This window comes from Melospiza melodia, chromosome Z (genome assembly GCF_035770615.1).
Source record: "Melospiza melodia melodia isolate bMelMel2 chromosome Z, bMelMel2.pri, whole genome shotgun sequence".
Classification (NCBI taxonomy): Eukaryota; Metazoa; Chordata; class Aves; order Passeriformes; family Passerellidae; genus Melospiza; species Melospiza melodia.
Window position 1 is genome coordinate 9,903,470 of NC_086226.1, and position 12,523 is coordinate 9,915,992.

At 45.4% G+C, this 12,523-nt stretch overlaps 1 protein-coding gene across 1 annotated transcript in view; it reads right to left on the reverse strand.

The window, feature by feature from the left end:
* The window catches only part of CCBE1 (collagen and calcium binding EGF domains 1), a 96,003-nt gene extending 94,130 nt beyond the window's left edge, over window positions 1-1,873 (reverse strand). The window contains exons 1-2 of the mRNA XM_063179978.1: window positions 1,769-1,873; window positions 1,573-1,653 (exon numbers count right to left, since the gene is read on the reverse strand). Coding sequence (XP_063036048.1) covers window positions 1,573-1,653; window positions 1,769-1,869 — 182 coding nt within the window. The 5' untranslated portion in view covers window positions 1,870-1,873. The remainder of the gene's footprint in view (window positions 1-1,572; window positions 1,654-1,768) is intronic.
* Window positions 1,874-12,523: the final 10,650 nt, after the last annotated feature.

Below are 12,523 nucleotides of genomic sequence, written 5' to 3' on the forward strand. Positions count from 1 at the left end.
TACCTCAGGAAGGATGAAAGAAGTGGGAATTGGCAGCTGGACAGAGTCCTGCTTTCTTTGCACAGTGGTCCATAGCTGCCAGTGGAGCCTGTGTAGTCCTAGTCTGTCACACACAAAGCAGAATCACTTTCCTCAGATGGATTTTGGGACACGTACAAAGGAGGAGGATGGTCATGTGTGTACTGTCTTATGCAGCTCCCACTCTGGCTTCTTCAATCAGTAACTCCCCACTCAGAACTGTCTTGTCCACCCCAGTGCTCTGCCCGCAAACCAGAGAAATGCTGCAGCTTCAACCAAGAACCTGCAAAACCTTCACTGTCCTTCTCCAAAATGTGTTGCCACTGGGTGCTACAGAGCTGCTTGTAAGAGGGCTCTGCCTCACCTTCACAGAGAGAGGAGAGAGAGAAGATAAGGAATGCAGGGAAGGGTGGTCTCCATTCCCTGCACAGCCCTTCCCAGGGACTGGGGGGAAGCTAATGCTCCTAAGAACTGGGCAGTGGCAGGACACTGTCCCAGGTGTCCGTGTCTGCCAGAGGGCATGAACAAGCCCGAGAGCATGGGAGAGGGACAGCACTGCTGCAATGTTTGTCTACAGCTCCTTGGAACTAATGCCAAACAGAAGAGATAGACACTCTCTGAAGAGATGGACACTCTCTGTAACACTTTCTACATGTGTTACTGTATTTTTGGTGTACAGAAGTGGCTCCTTGTCACACGCAAGCATACACACACAGGCAGAGCACAGTTGCCTCCACAAAGCAGCCTCTCATAAGAAGCAGCTTTCATACATGAAACATCTCGTCTGTGGGGATGAGGCTAACCTGAGGGCATCAGTGAAGGGATAGGTGTGTGCTCATACTTTGTGTACAGCTCTTCAAAAAAGCACATCCACTGTCAGTTACTGACAGTTCTGGACAGCTATCATCATTAAATAGATTATGTTTCTCAAACACATAGCTGAAAAATGAAAACTCGTGGTTAGATTAATCTTACTTAATTTCAGAGGCCTCTGCCGCATTTCTCCCCCATTGCTGAAGAAGTTACCCATTCTGAGAGTGATTCATCTACCTAACTTCAGTTACGTTTTGTGAAGCACAAATCCAGACGATCTCGCTGATTATCCTGTAACTGATGCAGCTATAGCTCCCATGTGGTCCCGGACACCCAGGCCAGAGGAAGCCTCTCTCACCGTATCAAAACTGTCTGTGGCTTCGGTACAGCAACGAGAACCACACGCGCCCTCTCTCTCCAGCGATGTCTCAGAGGTGACGTTTGCAGCGAGTTACCGAAACCCTTCCCTGGGACAGCCGCAGGACTTGCCAGGGGAGATGCGGAACGCGGGAGGGATGTGACCAAGTTACCTGCTCGCGGTCCACGGGGTCGTGGGAACGCCGGGCTGGGCTAGCACAGAGCAGGGGGGAGACAAACAGCTGGCACAGCTGCCGTCCCTGCCTCTGACACTCATACGCGTGTGTCCCCCCCGCCTTCCCCGCGGGCAGCGAGTCCCCAGCCGGGACACGCGTGAGCCCCGCGCCCCCTCTGCCCCGGGTCCTCCGCGGCTGCGGCGCTCACCTGAAGCAGGTGGTGAGCTCTCCCGTGGGCTTCAGGCAGGGGTACCGGGTGGTGGCGATTTTGTTCTCGGAGCAAACCTCCCTGCAAGGCGGGGAGTCGGAGTATTAAAAAAACCCCACAGGGTAGGAAAAAAGAAAAAGAAGGTGGTAGATGGGGAGGACACGCACAGAAGCAGCCTCGCTATCGCAACACCCACCTGTCGCCGTCCTGCGGCTCCTCCCGGTAGGTCCAGGCGTGTCCCAGCGCCAGGAGCAGCAGCAGCCGGAGCGGGGCCAGGCTGCCGGCCGGCCGCCCCATCGGGCCGTCGCTCCCCTCCGCGCCGCGCCGGCTCTGCCCGCCCCGGCCGGCGGCGGGGCTGCGCCGACCCGCGCTCCTCCCGCCCCGCCGCGGGGCCGCCCCCCGCCGCCGACAGATGTGCCCGCGGGGAGGGGCCGCGCGCGCCCAGATGTGCCGGCAGATGCTGCCCCGCGGCGGGGCGGCGGCCAGATGTGTCAGGGTCGCGGCAGATGTGCGGAGGGAGTGAGGGGACATCAACACACAGCCCCGCAAAGCCACGCTCCGCTCCCGACCCCCCGGCTGCGGGCAAGGCAGGGGAGAGGGGGAGAAGGGTGCCCGCCCCAGGGTGAGGGGGACGGAAAGTGGTGGAAAGGTCCGGAGCGGCGGGGGTGATCAGCGGCTCTCGGTGCACCACCACTGATGTTTTCCAGATTCGGCTTTATCTCAAATCTCTTCCCCAAAGGAGCAGAGCAGTTCAAAGCCTCTCTGCTGCGACGGCTTGTGTACAGCTGCCACTTCCCCACCATTTATAAAGACGGAGATTAATGACAGCAGACTCCGACAAAGCAGCGCATCGGGTCCGGCCCGCTTTACCATATCCTGTTTTCACGGTTAAGCTGCCTGGGACCAGGGGAGCGAACCTGCAGAACCACCGTGCCTTTGCAAAGTGTTGGGCAGATGCATGGGCTTTAATCACCATGTAACTTCTTACAGGTACCAGAAGCTCCAGGGACATGACAGAGTGCGAATCAGCCTTTCCAGCACTTTCACCTGCCGTGTAAAAGACCTCATTTTGCAGTCAGAAAAATCAGAGAAATGTGAGCAATGGGTTGTACTCATATATCATTACAGCCAGAAAGTCAGGGTTATGCCAGGAGCTGTAATACCTCTGTTAAACCAGCACAGGAGTAATAAAAGAGTGTAAGATTGAGAAGCACACTTCTATTATTCCCCCTGCTGCAGGCACCATTTAAACAAGTAATTTCACCATTCTGCGCCTCAGTTTCCCATGTCTCTGAGGAAGTTTCTGATAACAAAATAAATAAATAAAAATGCAGATCCCCATATATGAATCAGCTATGATTAAACTGTTAATCCCTTTGGTATGCTGTACAGTACTCAGGAAAGAAAAAAACCTAACTATAGATGAACTGGGAAATTATCGGATTTTTGAGAAGTTTTTCCTTACTTGCACATCATCCACTGTCTTCATGGTCTGCCGACTGTGCTGTGAACTGCCAGCTTCAAGGTATTTCTCTCCTCTAGGCAGCACTGCACACTGTCTGTGCTACTGTGCTCAGTTAAGCAAAGAACTGCTGCACGGCAGGCTTTTTTTCCCCATTTGTTTTAGCTTTTGCTCTCAAGAGGATGTTTCAGATGTTTATTCTGTCATAATTACTTCTTTTTCCTTTATACAAATAATGAGTAAGCAAAGGCAGGACTTGCTGTTCTGAAGCCAGAGAAAGCTGTGGGTCTTTCTCACAGGGCTAAGCCCTCACCTCTCCCAGGCAGCCTCTCCTGATTTGGAGATAACAGGAACAAAAGCAGGACCTGGTTGCCCAGACCCCAGAGATCGAGAGACACCTGTCTCCACGCCGTGTTCCTCACCCTCCTGCTCCAAGCAGAAAGTATCCAGTGACAAGGCCTGAAATGAAGAGAGTTTTGCACTGCTGTAACCCCTGTGATGTCTGTCTATAGATAACAAAGGATTTAAATTAACACATTCCAGAAGTGGTCACCTACCCTCCCAAAACACTTCTTTTTTTAAAGAGATTGAATCCCCGAACACAGACCCAAAATCCTTTGGATGATTTCCAGCCCAGACCCAAGTGTCGTGAACAAAGAAGGACTTTGATTTTAAAAGGCCTGAATATAGGCCTGGCATACGTATGCTTCCAAAAAGGTGTTTTTTTCCCAGAATTTTTGCCACTCAGTGAAGATCTGATTCACTACATAAACTACTTGTCTCCCTGCCTATTCTTTAATCCTTGCCACCCACATAGCACTGTATCAACACACTGCTATCTTTTTAATTAAAAAATATTATTATTAACTTACATATGTATTTATTTAACCCATGCTAAAAGCCTTGCTAATTTAAAGATGGTAACCTGCAGGTGAAGCTAATCCTGCGCTCAGGTCTTTGCCAAAGCAGGGCCCAAAGTTTCATATTCAAAGGATTTCAGTGTGGTCAATAGTTGACAGAAAAGAGAGGTTAAACAGCACCATACTTTGCAGTTGGTGACTATATTGCAGCTGAATACATTAAAGTTGGAGGTTTGGTCATTTTGCTTCATCAGCTCCATCTCAGCTTTAATGACCACGCAGGCAGGGTCATCCTGAGAACAAGGCTTTCGTCCTGAAAAGTGTTGAAGGGTGACGGTGGTTAAGGAAACATGGAAAAGTTCCTGTTGCCTCAGGGAAGGAATGGCTGGGGCTGTTTTCATATATAGTAAATAAGCAGAATGGGATTTCTCGTGCGAGGGATGCTTTTTCTTGTGCGGGGTCATGTTAGTTTTGACTTGCCCAACTCAAGCACGTATGAAGTTGATTAAGCTGCACACTAAACTTTGGAACGCTCTCAAAGGAAAGAATGAGGAATTCAATGCAGTAAAGTGCTTATCAGAAGTTTTATTTACACTGTTTACATAGGAAGAAGATGCATTGTTTCCTGCAGTTCATTCATAATGATGTTGTTGAATTAATAATACAAATTCAAGTTCCTTTCTGGATATTGCTGGTAATTGGAATAGCCTAGAAGCAAACCTTGATTACTGCCTCCAAAGAGGCTTTTTCTGTACTGGAAAGGCACAGCCTCTGAACGTGAGGAGAAGGATGTTCAGAGTATCCCTGACTCCTTAGAAATACAGAGGTTGTTTTCATGCATGAAGATCTTAGGCCATTATTAATTATCAACTACTCATTGGTCTCCACCAGGGCAGTTGTATAGGCTCAGTACAAATGCATTCCATAGATTTGAAACTTTGATAGTGATCCTAAACAGATGATTATTTTTACCCCCTTTCTACTCCCACCTTAAAAAACCTATGACCATGATGTTTGGGGAGGAAGGGTAGGGGTAGGGGAGCACAGGATTTTTTGGTTGGTTGGCTGGTTTTTTTAGATGTTTCACTGCAGTCTTCAGAAGTATACACTGTGATTATTCTTGATCTGTTTGCAAACAACATTTTCATTGGTGTGTTTTCCATCTTCTTCAAACACAAAGCAAGTAACCAGTTATTGTAAATAATCTTAATCCCACTACAGCATTGTGTTTGCATCAAATGCCAGGTCTCCAGCTGTCAGCACTGACATGTTCAGGGACATCAGAGCAAGGCTGAAGGTGTAAACAGACAGAAAACAGAGATTTGCAGGAACATCTTGAGTAGATACTTTGAAAGGCTTCATGTTGGCCATTCATGGATCAGGGTCCCTTCCAGGTTAATGCCCAAACTGAACCTGGAAATCCAGATCCAGACTTCCACTTTCAAGGAATATTGCACAATCCAGGCTCAATTGCTACACACTCACTCAGGCCTGGGCAGAGTAAAGATTTCCCACACCATTGGAACTCCAGGAGGCACCTAGAGCAGTGTTCCATCTCAGAAAAAAATACAGAATCAGATAACAGAGAGATAACAAAAAATCCTGAATTATTCTCTCTCTGCCTCTCTCTAGATAGAGGTAAAACTTCTTCCTAACCTCTACATGATCAACAGTTACCCAGTCTGTAAAAAGCTGCATGAAGCAAGGAATAAGCAAGCAGAGGCTAGGAGTGAATGCAATAGCTCTCAGAAATGATCCCCTAGAAGCAGGTCTGGGGCAGGAAGGAAGAGAGAGAAAGTGAACAAAAATAGAGGAAGAAGAAGAAGAGGAAATCTAGGGAAGAAAAAAAGGTTGAAGAAATGTTAGGGAACCATAAGGTCTGAGCAGGGTAAACAGGTATTACATCCTGAAAGATGATGGTAGAGCACTTAGCAAAGCATCTGTCAGAGCAGGGAAAATGGAGAAAAAGGTGAGAAAACAGTGGCATAGCCACAGCAGCTCCAAGTTACTTTTGGGAGGTAAAAAGCAGAGGACAAGGTGAAGAAGGGCTAAAAACTGTAGAAGGGCTGTTATTCTTCTTCCCTCTTTGTTCCAGCCATTCTTTTACCACTTAAAAAGGTGTGAAACTGAGGAAGTTAAAATATTTTATTTATTTTGCTTAGTAAGTTCAAGGAGTTGTCTTACTCTGTGCTACAGCCCAACATGTAAAATGCCCGACAAAACTTGCATTAAATAAAAATATTGAGGCAGAGAAAGATACTTCTCATCACAAACACTAGAATGGTACTTAATCCATCTAGGAGACAAAAAGTCTTTGCTTTTTGTCTGAGGTATTTTTGGTAAAACACATCAACAAAGGACCAAGGCAATTGAAATGCGATGCAACTGTTTTGAAAATAGCCATGGAAAAAGGCATGTTAGAAAACAGAAAGCATCAGGCACTGCCTCCAGAGAGCATCACAGCTACAGAAAGGAATTGCTTCTCTTTTGCAGATAATTACAGGGCTCATCTTAGATTAGCAGCAAAAATAAACACCTTTTGAAAGTATCAGCTAAAACAATAACACTGCTGACCAAGAAGAAAACACGTAAATGAGAGCACTAATCCACCAAAAACAAATCCTGGTGGATACATGGGACATGGCATCACACTAACCAGACCTGACTTATTTTTTCAGGGGTTAGGTTTGAATTCCGTTTTGTTATAAGAGATTAGAACTGAAGAATGTGAAATCTTCCATGGCATCCCAGCTATCAAACGCCATCAACCTCTGCAGATCTTATGTGCACCTTTTCAGTCTGGGCTCCTTTGAAAGGCCTGGCACACTGCTCTAAGTGCATGGACAGCAAGATAAACAGACCCCTTCTACTCAGTCTTTGTAAGAGTCAAAATGAAGGCACAGTGCTTCTGAGGTTTACAAGGTTATCCACCTAAATTTCTCCTTTGATGAGCATCCCATGCCAGTGTCCTGTTCTAGAAGCCCTGGGTTTTGGGGAGGAAGGTCGCTGACCCAGAAATCACTTTTTAACAACAGGCATTTCCCACGTGTATGGAGAAGGAACTGAGTAGGTGGGAAACTAGATCTGATGATACAAACTGACCTAAAATTTGAGCATGTGTTCTTCTATTTGCAGAGGGACATTGTGGGGGCAGCATAGAGGAAGATATTCCTGGGAAGTATTCCTTCTTTTCCACAAGCCAAAGGTGTTCTTTGACTAAAAGAAGCTGTGGGAGCCCTGTTCCAGCACACAAGCTGTTGGCAAAGGAAGTGCAACACTCAAGAGTGCTGTGTGTGCATGCCACAGAAACACCCTGTAAATGGCCAGACTCTGACACCATTGACCCATTTAGGATTATGGTGGATCCCCAGCAAGGTGTTGGGATTTATTTTGCAAACACTGTGCCAAATACTGCAGAGACTAGACACAGAGGGGCAAGAGAAAACCTTAGTGAAAAATCTTAGTGAAAAATGCATGGTAACTGAACATTTACAAATAAAGGGAGGTATTTTGTTTGTTTTTAATTATATATCATTAACTGACAAGCCTTTATTTTGTAGTATAGAATACTGCTCATAGAAGAAAATAGCTTCTTGCAATGGTTTGCAAATGTTAAGAAAAATGTTCCAGTGACTAAGGCATCAAGCCACACCTGTGGCTTATGTAAAGTCTCAAGTATTTGTTTGTTCTGATGGCAGTATCAAGTTAATAAAATAGACACCTTTAAAAGTGAAAAAATATTGGAGATTTATAGAAGTTATGTTTTACACTATAGAATATTAGAACATGCAGCAATAGTTTCCTAACTTGCTCCCGGTGCGGATTTCTTCAAGGAGTGTTGCACACTGTTCATCCTAGCTGCTAAACCAAAATTTTTCCATTATGACTCCATCCACAGCAAGTTGCAGACAGCTCAGGTATCTGGTCTGTATAGATGATGCCTCCCACAGATTTGCCATCTCACCTGCAGAGCAGGAAACATTATCTCATGGGCTGTGCAGCTGCTTTGCAGCTATGGCCTGACACAGCTCCCGGCAGCTCAGGTAGCTATAGCTACACCTGTGAGAAAGCTGCCCCTCCATATCTCACTGCAGAATTCCTTCAGCGTGCTCCCATGCTTGGAGCTATGCAGGGGAGCTGAGGAAGGCCTGTGACACGGGGGAAGCAAAGCAGCCCTCATGCTGCTCTGCTCATGGCAATCCTTGGAGCCTGTGCCAAAGCAAATGCAGCCTGGAGACTCCGTGCACGTGTCCCTGCTGTGCCATCTCCTCCCAGATGTGTTTTCTTTGGCTCAGGCTCCTGTGGAGCCCTGGGCACTCTCCAGTGGTAGATGCATTAACAGGATAAAAATCTCAAAGTTTTTGAGTGCTCTTGGGGAGCAAAAATTCCTTGCTCATATGGCTATGGAATCATCGTTCTTGTAGCTATGGGCAAAGCCAGGTGCAGGGAGGCTTGAGATGATTGGTATGCCACAGATTGAAATCCTGGGGTGCTGACTGCACCTGCCCTCCTTGGAAATCTGGGTCACACCCTCATGCAAGCACAAATCCTCTACCCTTACCTTTAAATCTAGCAAGGAAGGAATGTTTTCACTTCCATGTAATTTATAAGTGGGCAAATTAACTTTACAAAAATATAACCCCCCACATTCACAGACTTGGGTGGGTTATTTAAACAGAAAATCAACCTGACATGAAGTGGAAGCAACAGTTTTGCACTAACATTGCAGTTTTCCCTGACATGGAAATGCTTGTATGTTTCATGCTTTACATCTCCTGCATGATGGTTTTGTTGCCTTATTAATTCTGATACATTTGTTTCCATCTGATTTCCTTCTAAATAAGGCAGCTTGGACTGGGAAGTTTCATTCTGCCCTACAGAGCAACACATGTAACTCATCACAGAAATGGGCTTGATTCAGACCAGTCACCCGTCTCATTGAAGTTAATCTGGCAAAACACAAGCAAAAAAAAAAAAAAAAAAAGAAGAAGAATACGACCTTCACTCCACGGCTTGTGACAGCTCACTCACTGCTTATTTATTCTGCACTCCTTGCAAAAACACTCCACACATTCAATCACATCTCAAAGAAAGGGGTCAAAAGGCAAGTGTTTTTAAACTGTCTCAGTTAAAGAGTCCCTTCCCATTAAAGCTGTGCTGGTTGTGTCAGAGATAAAAGACTGTTTTCTATGAGGACTGACCACTCTGACAAATCAACAATAAATTACTCAGAAATAGGCTCTGGCACATTCATTGCAGGAAAATGAATCTTCAGGCACCCTCCATGATTAACAGAGAATGCTTCTTAATTCTATGGATGGCTGTGTGAAAGGTACACGAAATTATCTAAATCTGTCAGTGTTTATTTCATGATTAATGGTACTGCTTCTGGCCTTATCCCTGCAGTGGATGGCCAGAGACTAAGAAGTTTAAGGCTGTGGTGTGGGACACTTGCAAGGGAGAAAATCTATGACAAAAAAGAATTGTAAAAATCTCTTATTTTGAGCTTGTAGAATGCTGAATTTCTGCTTTCAGTGATGAATGTGGGAGATTTCAGGGTCTGTCAAGTACAGGCAGGAAGCAAACTGAGCATGTTGGGAAAGATAATTTTCCTGCCAGAAAAGGGGAAAATCCACATTCAGACGTCCATTTATTGAGGTGTTAATTGTTAGGATAAATACAGATTTTTGCCTTGAGAAGGACCTTTCTCTCCAAAATAAGCAATTTACATCTGGTTTGACTTCAGGCTAAAAGAGTCCTAATCCTTGCCTGTCACTGGGTGGCTGATTTGCCACAAGGAAAAACTGTGCGTGCTTTACACCAATGAATCCTAGATACATTCTTTCCACATTTACCCTTCTGCAGGTCCTTTAGTACTACAAGCAGGCAGGGCTTGGTCTCCTGCATCTTGCAAGAAGGTCACGCAAAATGTCGGGCAGTGCCCAGTGATTCATGGTGTGCATGTTCCAGGTGTCCTCAAGGAAATGCACAGTGAGGTCTCTGAGGCCTTGGGGCACTGTGATAACAACGATCCAAGTTCTTGTGAAAGGAAAAATAAATCAATCAGCTCTATGAAAGTGCTTTACAATGTTCAGCATCTCTCAGCAGCGGTCTGAAAGGACCAAAACACTGGAGAATTAAGCTACACTTTTCTTGTAACTCCCACTTTTGCAGCCAGAATACTATATTTCAAAATTGTGTTTCTCTTTTTTTAACATATATCAAGCAATAGCTTTTTTCAGGTCTGTATTTCAGTCAAAGAAAAACCAAACCCAAAAATCAAAAAAACAAAACCCAAAAAGCAAAAAAGACATACATACAGAGAAAAAAAGTATATGTGGAGTGATATTTAGTTTAGTTTGATTTCTTAAAGAGGTGAGGCAGATCTCAATATTCCAGAAAATTATGTTTCTCTATTATACCTCTGGCAGCCATTACTAACCAAAGTTAGAAAATCTATTTTTCTGTCTAAAAAATAATGGCTAGTAAAAAAGGAACAAGCAAAGGAACAATAATGATAGTAACTCATTTCCACTGAACAACAGGGGAAATTAGCAATGCATACCTTGGCACTTAGCTGAACCAAGCTGCTTTTCCTAACTGACTCTTCTTTCAGGCGTCTTGTCAAAATATTTCCTTGAAATGCATTCCTAGTGTGTGCAGGAGCTATTTATAATCTACAACACTTATTTTTGGATTAAATACATGTAGGTGGCTAGTTGCCATGAGAGCAAAGGGGGGTTCAATGAATTACAAGAACGTGTATGAAATATTACCCTTGGGACAGCGCCTTTCCAAGCCGAGCAGCCCGTACAAGCAATCAGACTGTCAGACGTGGTGTCAGAGCAGGCACAGCACAGAAACTGGCCGAGGGATGCATCAGCATGGCCTCACCCCACTGCTGCTTTCTGCCTCTTCCTGAGGCAACCCTCCAGATCCTGTCCCGGGTTTCAGGCCAGCACTAAGGAGTAGCCAAGGAGCAGCTCAGGAGGGCTCCTGTTTGTTCAGTACCTGCCCTGATTTTAGTCAGTGTGTCCATCAGCTGAGGTCAGCCCCATGGCCAGCCAAGCACCTCTGCAGAGGAGAAGAAACGTTTGAGGAGTGGCTGTCTGAAGACTCCCACGTGTGGCTTGGACAGGACAACCCTGGCCTCTATGCCATTCATTGCTGGCTTGCTGCCTTCTCCTCCAAGCATTTTTCCTCTCTGTCTTTCAGCGCACCCATCCATCCCAGAATTCCCACTCCCTCCCTGAGCTGGTGCGGGTGACTCTTTGTCCCCAGGAGCACTGGTTTGGAGCTGGGGTGACAATTCCCCTGATGTGTCAAGCTCCCACTCCAGGGACTGATGGCATCAGCCCCTCCACAGTGGATATGATTAATATGTAACCCTAACAGCACCTTCCCCCCTCAGCAGTTTAGTCAGAACAGAAGGGAAAACATCCGTTGGCTAATGGTTAGGTACACCAGCTGTGCTGCTTGTGCTGTGCTCTAACGAAGGGTGAGTAATCATTAATAGCACAATGCACTGGCAAACTAGTTCATATGTGGTTACTCTTCAGTCACCCCTGATTTACTGCAGCCTTTACCAATTTCAGTAAAATAATTTGGCATTCAGCATGTGTTGGGCAATCCAAGCTTGTGCTGAGAGAGCCCTTGGTGTATTTGACACTCAGATGCTGCCAAAGCCCTGGTGAGCCCTTCACAACTGAAATACAGAGCAGCAAGTATGCTTTTCTTGATATGAAAGAAGCATGACACTGGTGGCGAATTGTCCTTCCATCTATCTATCTATCTATCTATCTATCTATCTATCTATCTATCTATCTATCTATCTATCTATCTATCTATCTATCTATCTATCTATTTATCTATTGCTCTCTACTCTTTTGGCCCAGTCACAGTCACTGCTCTTAATGTTCCAGATTGTCTCATACTAGGGTTTTCATGAGAATTGGGTCTCTCTTTGCTCTGCAGACAAATTTACCTGCAAATTGGCATTTAGTAAAAGGTTTGAGCTAACCTTTGGACCCAAAGGTTGTGTGGGTGTCACAGAAATACATCATATTCTCATACAAAAGAGCCATCATTAGTGCAGCAAGGCAGCAAATATTCCTAAGGATCAATAAACTAGACTTGATTCAAGCCCACTTTTTCTAACTCCTGTATTTCTGTCTTCAAAGAAAAGCATTAAGGGTGAATAAGGTCAAAATAAGGCAAAAAAGGCTATGAATAGGAATTGTCCAGCTGAAATTAAGGATTTTGTTGCTTTAAAAAATTAGTTCTAAGCTGTAATTGAGTAGGGGAAGGGAAGAGCACAAAAAGACAGTTTTTAGTATCAGCTGCCTGCTAGAGGCTCTGGGAAGCTGCCTGCTCCCATGGATGTGGGTCAGGGGCTCAGCACAACAGTGAGAGCCTAAACCTCTGGCTAGTCACAGCCTAGCCAAGAAGGCTGAAGGGAGGGCTAAGACCAAAAGAGGACTTCCAAGATACCTGTTCAACTACGTAATATGGTGGAGTATAAAAACCTGCCCTTGTGTGAGGACTGCTTTGCAAGAACAACCAGACTGACACTGCAGCAGTTTTCTAAGTGTTAATTTTTGAGCAAATTACAAGAACGTGTAACCCAAAG